The 19,051-nt window shown below is 39.0% G+C and overlaps 1 protein-coding gene across 1 annotated transcript in view; it reads right to left on the minus strand.

Annotated features, from left to right (window-relative positions):
- Positions 1-22: 22 nt before the first annotated feature.
- The window catches only part of DNAH3 (dynein axonemal heavy chain 3), a 55,485-nt gene continuing 36,456 nt past the window's right edge, over positions 23-19,051 (minus strand). The window contains exons 44-63 of the mRNA XM_032703492.1: positions 18,463-18,757; positions 17,805-17,984; positions 16,751-16,874; positions 16,502-16,658; positions 15,469-15,612; positions 14,224-14,890; positions 13,948-14,113; positions 13,410-13,626; positions 12,326-12,508; positions 11,250-11,448; positions 8,187-10,328; positions 7,023-7,248; positions 6,451-6,695; positions 4,928-5,044; positions 4,171-4,325; positions 3,234-3,401; positions 1,988-2,130; positions 1,296-1,500; positions 615-752; positions 23-431 (exon numbers count right to left, since the gene is read on the minus strand). Of these exons, the coding sequence (XP_032559383.1) occupies positions 78-431; positions 615-752; positions 1,296-1,500; positions 1,988-2,130; positions 3,234-3,401; positions 4,171-4,325; positions 4,928-5,044; positions 6,451-6,695; positions 7,023-7,248; positions 8,187-10,328; positions 11,250-11,448; positions 12,326-12,508; positions 13,410-13,626; positions 13,948-14,113; positions 14,224-14,890; positions 15,469-15,612; positions 16,502-16,658; positions 16,751-16,874; positions 17,805-17,984; positions 18,463-18,757 (6,225 nt within the window). The 3' untranslated portion in view covers positions 23-77. The remainder of the gene's footprint in view (positions 432-614; positions 753-1,295; positions 1,501-1,987; positions 2,131-3,233; positions 3,402-4,170; positions 4,326-4,927; positions 5,045-6,450; positions 6,696-7,022; positions 7,249-8,186; positions 10,329-11,249; positions 11,449-12,325; positions 12,509-13,409; positions 13,627-13,947; positions 14,114-14,223; positions 14,891-15,468; positions 15,613-16,501; positions 16,659-16,750; positions 16,875-17,804; positions 17,985-18,462; positions 18,758-19,051) is intronic.

The raw sequence follows: 19,051 nt of genomic DNA on the forward strand, positions 1-19,051 counted from the left end.
AAAAAAAAAAACCATGCAGCCATTGAGGAATAAAGTATATCTTTACAATAACAAAATGTGTTTTGACTTGGATCCTCTCAGTCATCCAGCTGGCACAGAGCTGCCACACCTCGATTTATCCAGTGTTTTTGGGGCTTGTCTGAAGGGAGTTCAATGGAGAGAACATAGTTGGTTGAGTGGCCAGTGGTGGATAAGACACCTCTTCTTGCACTTGTCTTGTATACAGGGCATGAATAGATGTTCATATGAAGAAATTTGGAACTTTCTCCAGGTTTCAGCCAGATTATGGGCAAAGGATCATAAAGGATTTTTGGTAGTGATTCTCCAATTAATGAGGATTCTCTATCCCATCGTGCACCTTCTAAAAAAAGGCCTCTCACATAAGCCCCATCTTGTGGCATTTTCTCCATTGTGTGCTCCTCCTTCATCACCTAAAATGATTAAACCATTGTTTGATTTTGTTTTTACCTGTAGCATATTAAATCCTGTAAGTGATAGTCTGAAATTTCTCCTTTAAATAAAATCTCTTTTCATCTGAAAACTTTATTTCTTGCTGCCCCATAACATGTTTCAAGCTGTTCAAGAAAAACAAAATTCTTCTGCATTTTTCTTACCTCAAATTCAAATCCAATGTGGTCGATTGGGATGGTGTATTTCCTGGCATAGTTTTGTAAAACACCGGTCAAAAAAGACTGAGTGAAGAAGAATCCTGAGAGCCAAAAGACTGTGGGTGGCCCATTGTCGACCCAATCCTGAATATGGAGAGAAAAAACAAATGTAAGAAAAAAAGTACAGTTGTATCTTCACTGTGCCAATTCACCAGAAGAGGGGTGTGCTATGAGAGCAAGGCAAATAATGGAAGGGTGAGTTAAGAACAAAACAGCTGTTCAAAAAGTGTCTGGAAGTAGTGTCACTTTTTATTCAAATTGAAAGAGATTTAGTCACATATATAAAATTTAACAGTGCCTGCTATGCACTGTTTCCAAAGCATTCTCACACCCAGTTCCCTTTGAGCAGGGAAGTCATTAAGACGTCAATGCCAATTAAAATGAATCTTCTAGAAATAGAAAAATGGAAACTATCAAAAGCAGCACTGGATTAGCACCCAGGGATTATACTCCCAATTCACCCTGCTGAGCAATTGCCCAGCTAATTCCAGTGCTTTTAATGCAGTGTATGTGTGAGTAGTTCACAACCTGGAGCTCTCAGGGTACTGCTGAGTGAGGACAGCACTGATACACATTGTACCCACTCAGCTTTCAACTACACCACCCTGTCAGTCCAGCTCAGCATACCTGGAAGAACACCAAACGACAGAGGAGATCGGACACGTAACTTCCCAGTGGCTTCAGTGATGGATAGGATTTGGCAGCCCACATTGATGGCACTTTTCCCACTAGCATGCTGTTGAAAACATCTTCAAGTTCAGAAGACATCAACACTTGGCCTTTAATGGCTTTGCCTATATTAATGAGGCTGCTCCGAACAACTTCAGTAAGCCTTCAGATTGAAACAAAGAAATTGTCATCAATGTCCTGTCAGGAATTCCTTCTCTCACCTGTAGTTATCACAACATTTACTTAACTTTAGAAAAGCAAACAAAGAAAAAACACACACAGAGAAATAAAAGACAATGAAAACTTCCACTCTTAACAAGGGACATTAGGGGCCAGAGGTTTAAAGCTGACATAGTGTGCTGTGAATACTGGGGCCTGGCTATCACTGCCAAAGAATAAAGTAGGCTGCCTTACCTTGACACAACAAGCTCAAATCTGATTTAAATTCATACTCCCAAGAATATATGTACAGTTTCTACATTCAGGTACTCAGCTGCAGCTTTCAAGTCTTTTTAAAAGATTCACCCAAAGCAGAATATAACATGTTAAAAAATCTGTCTTGTAAAAGGCTTACGACTGTTTAAGGCCTGTGCTGACGAACACAAGCATATTTCGGTATTAGCAGTACTACACAAAACACTGGGCCTTACCTGTTAAATCGAATTAGTTCTTGCCTGAGAACTGTATTCATGGACTCTTCATAAAGTACTGGGTATGCCTTCATAACCTCTTCCATGTCATAGCTACTTGGTAATTTGGATAGGATGTCCTGTGCCAAATCTTCAACAATTTCCTGAAATCACAAGTTTGCAGTGAATAAGGAATATTCCTTTTTCCACCCCCCATATTTTTATTGAATAAATTCCACAAAATACTACAGATTTTGTATTTTTTTCTGCACAACCACATAGCTATTTTAGTCCCTTTTTCTAGAGATGTAGTGCTTACATGCTCTTACTTGCTTTGAGCATTATCCTGTCTGCCAGTCTCCACATATGCCTGCCGGCTCCTTTTTCCTTCTCAATACATTTAAATTTGTTAGCAATTTTGGTTTTATTTGCAAAAAGGTTTTATGTGACTTCTAAGGAAATTGGCAGAAGGGCAGACAAGTATAATCCTATTACTGCCACAATGAAGGAAAAGACAAAGCACGCAGCACAGGGGAAATGATGGGAAGACCACGCGAATACCCCAGCCAGGAAAGAAGCTTCACTTACAGCATATTAAACATCTGAGAACATTGTCATTAGACAGCCCTGCAGATATGAGGTTCCATTAATTCCACTTTTCAAGAATCCACTTGTGTATAAAATATAGGATGTCAACTCTGAGAGGCTTGAAATGTCATTTATCTATATCTCAGAGGGGTATGGATTTGGCTTGAGCTGCCAGGACATGATGAAGAAATTCCCAGCACCTTCACAACCAAGTCCCACAGAGGGGAGGATGACAGGGAGGTCTGTGTCCATCCTGTCAAACTGCCCCCCCCTTTGTGCCACATAAGCCTCAAACACAGGGACGTGTTTGGGACTGTAGAAAGTGAAGCAGCAAAGGGGAAGCAAAACATCACATCTCAAAAACCCAGCATTCGATGAGTAATAACAGACATTGTAGCACAGACTTCACCAGGAAGACAACTTCTGCCTCCAATGGGCTTATACTCCTTGCCTGATGGCTGAATGACTTGATCTAATTTCCTGGCACTCTGGACTCTGTTCCCTAGTGAGAATAGCAGGGATGGTCATACACCCAGTGCTGGATGAAGTCAGGCAGTGCATGAATTTCCATCATTAGAATTTGCAGACTGGAATTAAATGTCATAGTTTAACAATTGCCTAGAGATGACAGGAAAGGGCACCTTTCCAGAGTGCAAGTTCATCTTTCTTCCCCAGTTACCTGAGGGGACTTGCCACCTCCCCCTGCTTGCCTAGGCAAAGTCAGGAGCACTCCATGGAAAAGCTGGTTAGTCTCCTGGTTATCCTTGGTGATGTCTGCATTTTCATGAAGTCCAAACACTTCAGGGTGTGTTATAATTGGCAAACTTCGTATGTATTCAATGTAAGACTGTAAAGCAAACATTCAGATACCAGACATCACACAATGCAATATTCATAAACACTTGGTATATCCAACTTGGACAGAACCTTCCCATTTACAACCAAACACAGTAGTTCCCTGTTAAACATATCCAGGGACTGACTTACACAATCCACAGAGATAAATATAAAAGTTTTGAGTGATTCAGAGACTCATGGAGGATTTGTTATTACCACCCTCATGTAAGTGGCAAGAAAAAGGAAAGTACATTAGAAATATCCAAGGAGTGCTGGCAGCAGTCACAGAACAGGGTAGGATGCTGTATGTGTCACCCCTACAACTGTGGGCTACACAAATAGGTGGGATTTGAGCACATTTGTTATCTTTATGCAGTTGTTAAAAGGGAAAAAGGGGATGAAAACTCAGTATCTACCTGTCATTCCACCTCTTCCTCCTGACCACTGCTTTCAAGGCAAAAGTGGTGCAAGAGTGTGCAGAAGTACCCTGTAAATTCCTGTGGCTTCCTATTGACTATCTAAGACTGTACTGGAAACCTGCACAGGGGTGGCTCTTTGCATCAACAAATGGCAGAATATTAGATGGTCACTATGTCCCCATTGGGATGTGGTAGATATTAAATACCAGATTCGTATTTCATACATTAGATACATTCTGACCTGGCTTTGTGATCTTATGGGGTTTATTTTCAATTTGTTGTATTCAGCATATCAAAGCATAGTGTAGGTAAGTTCCTTCCCCAAAACTCAGAGAGAATTTACACCTATTTTCTTCTCACCTCATATGGGCCATGTGGTGGGATGTAGTAGTCACCTCCAGCTGAGAGCATGTATTTGTCCTGCTCTATATCCTTGTTATAGACTATGGACAGAAGGGACAGGAGAAGACGCCTGTCTTTATCATCTGTCACTCTACCTCCATAGTTACACTCCCCTGGGAAAGGACAAAGAAAACAAGGACAAAAAACCTGAAAGTAACAAATAAAAACTGTTTTGCAATAATGTGAAAGTCTGGTAAGCTGAAGCTCCAAAGCTCCAGATCTATTAACAAAAATAAAGAATGACAAGGCTGACAAAGGAGGTGCCAAAAAGCAGCTTATCTTTCTGAATAGCCACAGCAACCAAGTTATTTACACACCTCAACACCTTCTGCTTTAAAACCCATGACTATTATCACATCCTCTGGTAAACCGCCAAAGTTTACTGTGTCAGGCTCACATTGATCAGCAAAGGTGAATCAGAGGCCATCAACATTTTTACGTGATGAATATGAAGCAAAGACCAGGAGGTTTGCTGGGCCATTAGTAATTCTTCTAGCTATATACAAGTCAAAACAGCAATATCTGAGGGTTTGGGATCCAACTCCAAGGACAGTTCAACTCCAGCATCCACCAATAACAATCAATTGTATGTGGAGGGCCAAAAAAATAAACCTGAGTGGAATCCACTTGATTTGTCAGGAACTCATGAGTTTGCCACTGTACCAGCTGAAAGTGCCCAGCAAAGTCAACACAGGAGAGAATGTAGTGCATGTACCTGTTAGATAGGTCAGAGCTTCAAATGGGATTTCTTCATATTCATTCAGAAACATCTGGATCTGCTGCATACTTATTCTGAGGTCAGATTCATTGAACTCATATGGAATATTCCAACCTGTTCAATTGAGAAAAGATACACAGGGCAGTGGTGCACTGTACTGACAGCTGGGCTCAGGAAATGATGGTATTGGTACCACACTGCTACACAGAGCTGAAGATACCACCTGCCAGACATACCTAGAAGAGCCCTGGAATACCACGCTGTTTACTCCACAAGGGACAATAGGACTCCATAACAATACTGTATCCTAAGGCACTATTACCATCATTCTATGTAATTAAAACATAAACAAACATAGGCATTTTGACATCACACTCTCCTGAAAATGATATTTTATTGGCTTGGTACTTTCAGTTAATCTGATGCTACCTGGACACAATGAGAACAGGAGTTTTAATTCATTTATTGATTCTAATTTTTCATCAACCTGCCCATCTATTAATACTGTTTGTGTATAACATTCAGAGTAACAGTGCAATAAAACAAACAAGCAAACAGGAACATACTCCAGATAAGAGAATCCTTCAGAAAACCTATACCCCTAGTGCAAACCACAAATAGGGCTATTGCTGCAACTATCCTGCTTCCCCCAGATAGCTGGTCCCATTAAGCAGCAGATGTTGCTTTTGAAAATGGCCTCTTTGTCACTCTCAAAAATTCTATTTTTACTTCATACCAATATATGAGTGTCTTCATACTGGCAGTTTAGTGTTTATTTAAACAGTTGCCTATTAAAATAATGACAGTGGCTTTCAGTCAAAATAATAACAGCAACCTGTTATGAGGAAGACAGACTCAGCTGGAAGACTGAGAACTTCATGTGCACCAGTGGAGAGCATAAACTTTATAGTGTTATAAAAATGGAATCTATAATTCCATAACTTTTATATGTCATGCAGAAATTCTATAGCGTTTTCCACATGTGTCAAGATTACAGAAAAAGCTGAAGCACAAATCTTATGATACACCCCTTTTCATTGCTGTGTTATGAACAACACACTGCAGCTACATAAATTTGTTTTATACCGAGTAAATATATGCACTGGCTTTGATAAAACAAAGTATGCATAACATAATAACAAAAGTAGAATTGAAGAAGGCACATCTTTCCTTACAAAAATTTAAAACTGGAACTGGATTTGATTGTTGGTGAAAACTACAGTAATAAATTGTTAATTTAGTAAGCTATAATTTAATGTAATTACTAATACATTTGTTTGGAAAAACGGTACTTTCTGGTTCTTCCCCAGGGTAATACTTTTAGTAGCTTCAAGAGTAGCTTTGCCTGAAAAAGAATTCCTGCAAATAACAACTTTTAAACTTTATTACATTCTGTGCAATGCAGGTTGCACTCTTGTAACACTGCTAACAATGCTGCCTTCTTACAGAGAGACCCCAATGATGCATTTCAACACCACTAATCTTTTTTGAAACAAACTGCAAAATAATCTAAACCTTACCCAGCGGGCCAAAGTTTCTCCTTTCCTGTACAACAGCATGAAAAAAGCAAAGGCCAAACAGAAGTTTTTGCCACATCACTGGCTTTTGGCAGCTGCCAAAGAACACGGGGTCGGAGATGGGGTCATTCAGGTACGATCGGAGCAGGTTCACTCGAACACCTTTCGGGGGCTCATTCGTCATTTTAATGCCATTCTGGAGGATACTAACAGGAAACTTTTCTGATGGATAACTTGTTAACCACAACCTAAAAGGAAGTTCAAAAAGCACATTACCAAAAAATCATTAATACTGACAAATCCTGCGTGTTGATCATAGAAGACAAAGTTTTATTATTTGCTTAGCTAGAATGATAACATCTAACTTTGTTCTGAAATGCAGGCATGAAGTAGATTATATTGGACAGGCAGAAAAGATGACATCTTAATTATGGATCTTTATTTTATCGCTACACATAAACAATATCAATTATATTCTTAGTCATTCACACAAAGGAGTTTAATTTCTTTTTTGTAGTGTCTTCAGCAAACAAGAAATATTGCCATTAAAATGTGCAAAACACTGAAACTCCTACCTGAACTTTTCATTGGTATTCTCAGGCACTATAACTTCCTCACAGATTTTTTCCAAGGCAGGCATCCAGCTAGTTGCAAGATGGCAGTTCTGCAGCACTACCCAGGTTCCATCAGTGATAGCCTGGTAAATCATTTTTGCTGCTATTGGGCCCTGGCCCTGTCCAAGCGAAACGGTCTGAATGCTTGTACTTCCCATGCTGACATCATCAGCAAATTTTAGTAAACCTATGATGGCAAGTGTTTCATACATGCAAACAAAGACAAAGTCTATTAGAAAGTAGAATATGTTCTATTAATCATTTTTATAGCGAAAATAAAGGGACAAAAGTCAACACATATTGTAATTAAAGAAACCCAAACAAAACCACTTCAACAACCCAGAAGTAGTATCAAATGCTGTATCACTCTGTTTCTGAGGCATGTACTAAAATTTAGGGGTATAAGGTATTACAAAAAAAAACCCTCAAAGCAAAAACTAGGCAGATTAAATGGCTGCCCTCTCCCTTGGCCCCTAGAGTTCAGTTCCAGCTGCACTACGGCTCTTGACTCTCCCTGTTGCCTGGGTACAATTGTTTATGGGGGTTGAGCTGCAAATTGGTTCTTTACATCTGGTTAAAAATAGCCCTCCAGCTTTGCTAGCAAAACTAGTACCTTCTGGAAATACATCCTTATGGTATGGCTCCATATTACAATTCTTTTGGCAGAAAACCAGATTTAAAAATAATCTGGGTGGTTATACTTTAAAGGACATTTAACAAATGTGTTTTAAGTGTGGCCATATACACCATTTAATTAGCAACTAAAAGGGAGGAAATTTTCTGGAGGAGGAGTTGCAACAAAGACTGGGGCAAGCCTCCAACACCCACTGAAAGAATTGTAATGAAAGTATAAATTATAAACTGGTCTGGATGCTACAATCTGGTAGATCCCTAAATTGCAGCTCAGACACTGAGACATTTCATCACCACTACATTCATCCGACCCTCTAACAAATTTATTATCATTGTTTATATATGGGCAGATGCAAATGTTTGATACTCCATCATTACTGTATTGTACTTTAAAGACATTTTAAGGATCAAATGAAGGGGCCTATTATCAGTTTAGTCATACTCAATGACATTTAACCAGATAAAAAAAGTTATTTTTAATACCAATCTCACCTGCCATAGGATCAGCACCTGGTGATAAGATAAAAATCAAAGGGGCACAACAATTTGAATCACTGTAACTTCTCCCAAGATCAAATGTGGGTGGTTCAATAAATGTCCTTCCCATATTTTCCACAATGAACATCTGCACTGCCGGGATAATTTTGTCGGGTCGCAAACACCTGAGAATAACCATGCGATCCAACCCCGTCAGTCTGCTCCACGCATCTGGGAAGGCTTCTTCGTGGGGTTTGACAGAGTCATAGATTGGCTTCCACTTGGAAAAATTGTCTCTTATGTGTTCCATAAGACCCTGGAGGTTTGTCAGGCAAGATGCACGGACGAGCTCAGCCCATGATTTGTTAGACAGCCAATCTGGAGCTGGATTGGGGTGAGGATTGTCGAGAGCAACACCTCCTGTCAGCAGGAAACGCCAAACCTCATCATCTATTTGGCCTTTTCCCTTCATAATGCCTACTGTCAGAAGGAAGGAGAATAACACCTTATCCTTTTCAAACAGTGAACGACAGACATTGTTATAGATGCTTACTGTGAAATGATCAGTTATATTTTTAATTCTCTGTTCTAGATTTCCACTCTTTTTGCTTTTAGCAATAGACTGAACATACAAGTTAATGAACCAAACCAATGAATATTGGTACATAGGCTCAATGTTTGCCATATCAGAGATGCAGAAGAAGACAACAGCTGAATGAACAGCAACTGGCTTATACCCCATTCGAGTAGAATCTATTTCCTGCTCAGTTAAAGAGGAAATTTTTTGCTTTTCAGAGATTTCTTCAGATAACTCTTTGGATGAAGACAAAATTTTAATTGCTGTTTCATCTTCTAAGATGTTTCCTTCTGAATGGGAAAGGACCTCTAGGATTTTATCTTCTATTTCTTTTAGTTGTTTCTTGTTGGCTGCACTTTCTACAATGAGTTGATTTTTCTTTTCTTCTAGCTCAGGCTTTTCCTTTGCAGCTACAATTCCAAGAAGTTGGTCCTGAAGACCCAAAGGTGTAATCATGAAATTGAGTAGACAAACTTTCACAGCCACCTCAGGATAATAATGAGGATTTCTTAAGTGGGTTGTCATGTAAAACCTGAAGTCTCTTGAATATTCAATTATATTTTCCCCTAATTTCATGTATTCTACTCCTTGTTGTTTAAATGTTTGTTTCAATAAAATGGGTTCTATGAAAGCATCTAGTTCTTCACCAATATTTTCTAGCAAGACTGGTGTTCCAAGCTGAATAGAAGTTTCTAATGTCCTCACGTAATGTGTGTCAGATAACTTGATAACTGACAGCTTGTTAGTTTTCTCCATATTTTTTATCCACTTGTTAGCTTGCCTTTGGGGATCTATCATCAAAGCCCATCTTCTTGAGTTGGAAACAATTATACCATTGTCAACAGAAAAAGAATCAACTGGCAGTCCAGCAATCTGCCATGCCCGGATTTTGACGGGATCCCCTAACGTGTTACTTAAGCTAAAATCACTGGAGCACGGGATGTTCTTCTCACTGCACAGAACCTGCCACTGCTGTTGGCACTTCAGGCGGTAATCGACAGTAAAGGCTCCCAAATAGGCCACAGTTCCTGATGACAACAGCACATCTCCTACAAGGTCCGTGTATCGAATTCCTAACAGTCGTGCAGCTTCTGTCCACCTCTCTTTCTCTCCACCCAGACCACTAATCAGCTGCTCAGCCCTCACGAGCTTTTGGGAACAGCGTTCAATATTATCTTCTAGCTCTTTCTTCTTGTTATTCATTTTGTCAAACTCATCTTGCAAAGCCTGAAGGCGATCAACTACCTCCTTCAGCGCTGCTTGTTTCACTCTTAACTTCTGCATTTGAACCTCCAGTACTTCTTCTGCCCCTTTCAAACGTTCACGCTTTGGGGCGACCACCTTCTGAACACGGTCGTACACCTCCATGGCTCGCACCCACTTGCAAAGTCCTTCACAGGCAGATGAGACGTTTTTTACGACATCTGGCTGAAAATCTGCGTGACCAATGAACTTCTCTCTAATTCTCTTCATTATAGCGGGAGGAATATTATCCTTGTCGTATTTCTGTAATTTCTCAAGGAACTTGATATCTGAAAGAATTTTTTTAGCTGGCCCCCAGTAGTCTTCAATCATTTTACCTATATTGCAAATGAGACTAAAATCAGGCTTAATACATGCATGTTCAAACTGAAAAGACTACTTAGAAACATAATATGAAGAATTAACATCAATGATTTTGCAATGGAAATTTACTATGCAAAGACTGTTAAATTGTTTGGGAAAATCACTACCTAAAGGAATTCAGACAGGAACTTCAGCATCATTAACCAATGTAATATTTATTAATTGCGTATTAATTCTAAATCAACCAAGCACATTAAGAGAAACAAATTACTATACAGTCTTTCTTAGCATAGTCTATTAGATAAATCAGTAACTATGTGAAAGTATTTCTTCCTAACCTAGATAAGACAGTTTTGGATGAAAGGCATTTATAGATTTCTTATTTTCAGTTATGAAGAGTTGAACTGTAAAGGCATAAGGTAGAAGAAAAGTGAAGGAAAAAGGTCTCTTTCCCACCTTAAAAATTCTGTGCAATCCCACAATAACAACATAAACTACACATAAAAAGCTTGTTAGAGTCATTACCTATGGAAGGGGTATAACTAGAATTCTGCCTCCTGGCACAACTGATAGTCTGGAAGCAGGGATTACAGGGGGAAATAGAGGTGAGTGGTGCACAGCACGTCTCCAGCTCCCTGAGTTTCTCTAGGCAATGCAAAACTCAAGACTATGTCAAAGTAAGTTGAAGAGATGACTTTGTGCTGGTGACTGGGATCATATTTATAAAGCCTGTACAACAGTGTTGAGCCAGGGCAGTATGTGACCATGGCCAAAGCAGCCTTAGCTATTCAGTGTACTTGTAAATCACTGCTTGCCAAAATGCACTTTGAGTGCATGGGCACGTGGCTGCATTCACACCAGAAGCACTTCACCAGCACACCACAGCAGTACCCCACTCATTCCTAGTGCAGGGATAACAAAAGCCACATCATTACCACTGCCACTTGGGTCAGGTTTTCTCTCTGGTTTAGTTGACCTCATGATACAGATACTCTCCATGACGAGCTTAACAGGACCAGGTGGATTCTGCATGGATTTCACAAGAGAGATGTCTGAAGGATTCAGGGTATCAAGAGCTGCCTGTGCTGCAGCCAGAGCTGGCAGGGCCTCAGCAAGGTCTGCTTCACATTCGTCCTGTGGGGCAGACATTGGGCAGAAACCTGTAAAGCTTCATTCAGTACCAGGTCTGCAGCCTGATTACCCCACATAGCCCCAGAGAACATTCTCTCTTGTTAAGTACCCAATAAAGAGACTCTTCACAACACTGTGCTTCTTGGAGAGAAAACTACTTTCGCAATTTGACTGCACGGTTTAAAGGGAGAAGGTTTGTAGAGAAATCAGTAACTTCCATAAACTGAATGGATAGCTGAAAAAGCCAAACAAGCTTTCAAGATAACAGTCTCTCTGGCAATAAGAATTAAAATAAAGGTTAGATACAGTTGTTCTTAGTTAAATCTTACAGCGCTCATCAGGTGAAAAATGGATGTAGCTTAAATTCTTTATCCTATACTCAGATCTCAGTAGTTATCTATCTTATCTATCACTGACATTTCCAATTAGTTACAAAAAAAAGAAATTGAGGAATCCTGGAGCTTCCCACAGGAAATTCTGTTATAGACATCTGGCTATGGCATTATCTCTAAAGTTATGCTTAACAGAGCTCCCTACAGCACTGTGCCAAATTACCTCAGCTCACTCTAAATGAACTGTCTTTGGGCCTGGAGACAGTATAAACTCATTATTCAATCTGTTGAAAATGAGGATATATTAGTACAGAAGCAAGAGCTCTACAGCTTTTGGAATGTGGACTAGAAAGGGAAGCTATGCAGCACTGCGAGAAGCAGTCATTCTCCAAACAGCCAAAATTTACCCTGTTTGTATTAGGAACATGTCATTCATCATCTCTTGCAACTTTGTTACTTTAAGAACTGGCTCAGCCCATTAACACATCATCACGGCTCTCATTTATTCAGAACCCATCCAGCTCCAGGCTCAGGCCCCAGTGCTCTACCTTAATGCCTTGGGCAACAGCAGCTGCATCATTGGCCTCTTTTTCATCTGCTGACACGACTTCTTTTATTGCATCTACTTCAACTGTTTCCTTTTCAATCTTGACCATCATTTTTTCTGTTTCAGCAGAAGTTTCAATCAGTTCAGGCTGAAGGGCAGTCAGTTCTTTCTGCATCTCTGCAACCTGATGAATGTAACAGGAAGAAAAGATCTGTGTAAACACTGCCTGCATTTCACATCATGATGTCTTAGGAAGAAAGATCAGAAGACACTATATTAATACAATCTAAAAAGGGACATTTGATCTAAAGAATTATTAATAGTTCTCTAGTTTATTTTTACTAAGAGCTGTTTTATTTAACTGAATAGATTTTTAAACGTATTTTTATCATCATCTATGCAATACACTTGCTTTTTTAAGATCCACTTCATTTCAATAATGAGAAATAAATGGATTAATTCTATTTATTCCTCACAGTCAGTTTCAGTTTCTGAAACCCCCAAATAATCCTTTATTGTACATGTGGAAAACAAAATCCAAAAGAAACCTGAAAGGAAACACAGAGTTGGTGACAGCAACAGCTGCAAACTGAATGTTCCTCCTTCAAAAAGTATCTGGAAGCCCTTTTACTTCGCATCTTGGAAAGATCAATCCCTGGATCACATGGGTTGGAAAACTGGGTTATTTATCTGGAACTGATCAACTTCTAACTAGGAATCTACTCAGGAATTAATGTTTATTATTGTCTTACAACATTCTTCAATTTCTCCCCTATTTTGAAAAGGGTATTAGGCACCAAGATGCTGAGGTATGGATTCCTCAGGTAAGGTTTTGAGAAAATGATGACATTTATAAGGGTTATTCTATTAAGAGCTATAATTCAAACTTAGAGATCACAAATTCTTAAAGTGGCTAAGCAGTAATCTAACTTTTCCTGCTGGCTTTCTATAGAAAACTATTAATACCATCATGAACACAGTGAAGAGCAAATTTACTTAGTATTATTTTTGTAAGTTTTAACCACTCAGACCCCATACTTAAGGATGCATACGGCACATATTCAGCATTTTCATCTGAAACTTACTTGTAAAGATGCAAAATCAAGTTTTTCAAGTCCCACAAGATAACGAGTCCTCATCATGTCAACTTCTTCCCTTTTTTTATTCAGCAGACTCTTAAAGGTAAGAATCAGTTCAACGTAGGAAGTTGGTGTCACGTAGTTGTGTCTTCGCAGTGTCGCGTAGTAGCTGACAGAGAGTTCCCTCACACTTTCTTGGAAATACTTGCACAGTGACACAACCCTAGAGAAAATTTTTCCACATTACTTCGAAAGTACAGTCTGTCTTTATGTTAACTATCAGAAAACTACTCTAAGGTTATGAAATCAAATTAGTCTTAGGGAAGGCAGAGATGTATTTTCCCCATTATTAGAAATACTTTGGACTCCTTTCAAAGAAACATCAGATACATACATCTGAGTATCTTTGACTTGCACTGAAATCCCAGATTTGTCTTAGCTTTGCCCATTTATAAGGACAGTTTCCTGATCAAATATGCTGGGGGCACAGGGGACAGGGGAAAAAATATTTGCTTCATATGTTTCTTGACAGATAAACTCATACTCTTTTCTAATGTCATCTTTGAGTTCAATATCCTCTAAAAACTTGTTAGCAACCATTTCCAAAGCATCTGTAGGCCATGTTTGGAACCAGTCAATGGTGCAGCAGTTTATCAGTGAAGGGAACATCCGTAATCGATTCCGAAATGCATCTCCAATAGGACTCATGGCTACAAAAATAAAATCATGGTTGTTACCTAAGTTTGTTTGCAGTTAAGAAGCAGAAAAATCCCCAAACCTAAATAAAAACATTCTAAGAAAAAACACACTGAATACAGACCTAAAACAATATGCAAATTTTTCTTCACCCTTTCAATAAAGAAACTGTACATAGCAAGGGGAGTGGCTTCAATCTTCCTGTTCTCCATCCTTGCTGCACCTTGCATTTTCTCAACAATTTCAGCCTTCTCATCTGCTGCAAAGATATTAGGCACATCACCAGTGTTCAAAAGCATGTTGATATCTTCCACAAACGATTCATCCTTGATTTGATTATCACAGAACAAAAAGGACACGTTGGTGTTTCCAACACCTGCTTTCAGCATGACCTGTTTAATGTCATCTTTCCATTCATTGACTCCATAGGACTTGGTGATTTCAATCTGAAAGAGCTCAAAGGAATTCATGAAGGTGGCCAGCTTGGTCGCGCTCTGCCGGCCGCTCCCGCCAACCCCCACCAACAGCAGGTGCCCATTGTCCTGTTTCAATACCCTGCATATCCTGGAGATATGCTCAATAGCAAACTTGAACATGACCAAGGACATTGGTGCTTTACTGACATTGTTGTATTCCTCAAGGTAGTATTCCATCACGCTTGTCAGCTGCTTTAAGTCTGTGATTTCATCATACACTTTTACACTACTGCTGGGCTTTAAATAGTCTCCAAAGAACAGGCTGCGAATATTATCATCAGTGACTTTTCCAGTAGGTGAGAGATGGCTCAGCACCTAGGCAAAAGACAAGAATCAACAGATAATTCTATCTATTAGAGAATTATTTTCCTTAAAGTCATAATAATCTTTATCTGTATAGTATTGCTACTGTGGAAAGCACTGTTTTCCACTACTCTAGTTACTACCTTAGTCTGGGAAAGAATACTGTAGGTTCACATGCAAGTTTCCACATATGCACACCTCACAGAAAGCTACTGCTGTCAAATAGAGGACAAGTTCCCAAAAGGCTTCTCAGAAATGTACCCACTACATCCATTGGCTTATTCAAATAATTAACTTCAGTAAAAGCACAGATAAAAGCTGTGCAAGACATTTATTCCATTCCAGTTGGTCCTCTGTACCAACACAGAATAGCTCTGAAGTTATGAATCGTTTTGATAAGAAGTCATTTGTCTTAACTTGACTAAGAACATGTATAATACTCAATGCTGAATAGGAGATCGTCCACACTTTTTAAATGTGCTGCTTGAAATAATTCAAAATGTCTCCAATACTAATTTAATCTCAATATCTAAGTATTTCTGAAAAGGCATCAGTCTCATTCTCGGTCCCAGCACATTACTCAAAAATACCTTATTAAAGTTCTGCTTGAAGCTATTTAATGTTGTATCTTGTACCATCTGAAAGAATACCTTCCTGTCATCCTCATCAACTAGGCGATCATAGAAAACTCTGTAAACCTCATGAATCCAAAGTCTGATCAGTTTGTCTCCATCCTGAAAATGTAAATATGAGAAAACAGGTAAATATAGCTCAGGCAGGATTTGTTCAAAAAGAAAAGGTTAGAAATGTCCATCTGGACCCTGCTATACCTTGTACTAAACTCAGTGGGAATCTTTCAATTCCAAGCCATCCAGCACATGGCTCAGCATCTGCCAACCTAATTGGATTCCTCACCTAGTTACCATCTCGTCCTTCCTGCCAATACAAACTGGGACTCGCATGTCAAGGCATTTTTCTCTACTGTATCAAATCTCCCCATTCTTCCAAGATATGGCTCATGGGCTCTAACTCAATCCCTTCTCAAAACCCCTCCTGGCTAAGATTTCTTCTGAATAGCTTGTGGCTGTTTTGTTCTGTTTCTGCACCAAAAACGTTCCCCCAGCAGAAATAAAAATCTTAATACTCTTTTAACCTGACATTTTTATGGAAATGGATGAAAAAAGTACAAGGGTGAAAATCATACACATCTATTAGTATTCATTTGTAGTTTGTGACAACAGACAAACTCAGGGCTAAATTATTTAGTCTTGTTCATGATAAGCTTGCCATTGTGAAAAGGAGATACTGAGTCTTTTCCCACTTTGTGTATTAAGTTTGCAGGTTCAGGAGAGGGGACTGTCTACCTTGATGTACAGGTTTTAACAGGAGTACCTCGGTCCAATTGTAATGCATTAAAGAATATTAACAAAATGACAGCTCTCTCCCTAGAGATGGACAGAAAATACATAACAAGGTATTCAGGGACTATTCGGATTTTAAAACCTGTAAATCTATTAAAACCACAGTTCATGTATTTTGAGATATTTACTTATTGAGATATTTACTTATATATTTACTATTATAAAAATAATTTTATTTTAACATAATTAAACTATAACTTACTTGCAGATGAGTGTGTGGACAGAGCAAAACTCCTTTAATAACCCTGGAAAAATCCCGCAGATTAAAGACATAGTGGGATTTTGAAGGAGTTGGGAGAAAATTATCAACTGCCATTTTATAAATCACTGATGTCGCCTGGACCATCATCTTACCCAGCCTTAAGAAGGAAAAGAGGTATAATTTTAACTTCTGCAGATAAATCACGGGACAAAAGATGACAAAGGTGATACAGGAAACAGATCACATTACTTCAGAAATGAAGAGTCAAAGCCTTTGCTGAAGTGCCAGTCAGTAACTGCAGTAAAAATCTTGGTTAATATGTCATCGTTGAAAGAGCAGATCGATACAATATTCAAGTGCCGTGTGAAGCGTCCTGTCATACAACAGAAGGATGCAGAGAGATTTAAAATGTCCAAATATTTTTCCACCTCACTCCACCAACAACATTTGAAGCTGGCTCCAGCCACATGATTTTGTTTCCAGCAAACTTCTGCCCCAGCAGTGATGCAGAAGAAATATAAACATGTTTCTATTTTATATCAGTATTTCACTTGGAATAAGTGTTTTGCATATGTAAAACATGCATCTTCATTGCAAGGCCTCTATTAAACAAATTTCAGCTCACTTCAGCCCTCTTGATTGTGATTGTGACAGAATAAAACTTTGCAAAATCAAGTATCTTGTTAGTGGCTTTCACCTAAACAGAATCAGTTTATACATTAGTAGATTTTACAAATTTAGCTATATCAGAAGAGTTATTTTCATAAAGCCTTCTCAGAGCACATACAGTTATACCTATATCAGTGTTTATATAAAGCAAAGTAGCCTGAAGTGCCCTATAGCAGTGTAGGTGCAGCTACATTAGGGCTTTTCTTTACATAGTTTTTTCATTAGAAAATATAACTTCCCTTATGGTGCTGTGACAGGAATGATGGCCTTGCAGGTAACATGCTTGTTAATTAAATGCAGGTAGCCTATCTTAGCAGCAGGAGATAGAATTTCAGTAGAGAATTGCAAGAAGATGTGTTCCCTCTCTTTGCCAAAAAATAGAAAATCACGGTTCAGTCATCATTCACAGTTTAATCAACATTAAAAACATTGTTTCTAATGTTGATTAAGGTACTGCTGGAAAAGGCACAGGTTTGAACTTGAACATACAGACCTCCATTTGGAATGACCCAGCCAGTGAATGTATCTGTAGGTCCAGCAGTCACAGATAAATGTAGAATTTGTCATCAGCAAAACTGAACCTCTTAACTTCAGTGACCCAGATAACCCCTTCCTACAGTAATGTATTTCCTACCTGTAATATCATTCCTGCCTCCCCCAGGTGGACCCATGGCTGTAACAAGCAGCACATCTATGATACTAATCTGGGAGGCATCTTTCTTGTCATACCAGTGACCGTGATCAATCAATTGTCTGAGAAGCTCAATAGCTGGCTGGGCTCCATACACTTCCTTTTCAGGCATGTTTAGGTCATCTATGGAGAACATGGACATTGAATAAAAAAATCTCAGTGTTTAGGAATTTAGTTTTCTTCGAAGAAGGAAAAAAACTGAACTAGAGGTAGAAAAAGGCTGTGTGTTGTTATTCTTGCTTCCCATTAAACTAACCAGAATCAAATGCCATTATACCTCACAGGCATAATTAGGGGTGATGCCTCAACTTAGTGTGGTTGGTGAATTTGTTTTATTTCATGTCATGTCTCACTGAAACTCTAAGAACTACTCTGAAGACAACCACCACTTAAACCTCTTGGCAGGGGACAGTGCTAATCCTTCAATGATCCTTGGGGGTCCCTTCCAACTCAGGAAATTCTAGGATTATGATCCTTTGGGTGCCTGAAAAAAGCCAAAGAGCACTGAAGCAATCCAAATTTACTAGTCTCAATGAACTACTTCCTTTGCCAAAATCCAGAATTAAAATGATTAAAAAAAAACCTGAAAAAAATGTCTTACCCACAAATATTACAGCTTCTTTCCCTGCAGGAGGTCCAAATACTCCTTTTCTTCTTCTGTCCAGCTTGGACATAATAATATCCTGGGTCTGGCTAGCAGAGGTTCTTGCAGAGAAGTTGATGAAACTCGGGATGTATTTTTCCTTTGGAAGTTTTAGTAGAAAATTGTTTGTTATAGCTGTTTTTCCAGTGCCAGTGGGACCCACAAAAAGCAAAGGCACACTGTGTTCCACATATGTTTTAAGAAAAAACATTTGTCTGGCAGTTTCTATTGTTGGAATGGTCAGCTCAGATACCTGTTACCCAGGAAAGTAAAACAGCACATGAAAACCAAACATCTGATACCTCAATCAACAGGAATATTTGCAAGCAAATCCAGGAATCCTGCAGCACAAATGCATTTTTTAAAAATTCTGTTCTCTGAAAACCTCGGCTATAACAAGGTTCTAGTAGATAGTATGGGGTTCTAGTAGATAGTATGGCCCTACTTCTTGTTCAGGGCTTATTCAATAAGTAGCAAAACTACCTATATTATGGTTCACAGACATTATATAAGACTGGAAGGAGAACTGTAGAGTAAAGTATGGCTT

This window comes from Chiroxiphia lanceolata, chromosome 16, assembly GCF_009829145.1.
Source record: "Chiroxiphia lanceolata isolate bChiLan1 chromosome 16, bChiLan1.pri, whole genome shotgun sequence".
In the NCBI taxonomy this organism is placed as follows: domain Eukaryota; kingdom Metazoa; phylum Chordata; class Aves; order Passeriformes; family Pipridae; genus Chiroxiphia; species Chiroxiphia lanceolata.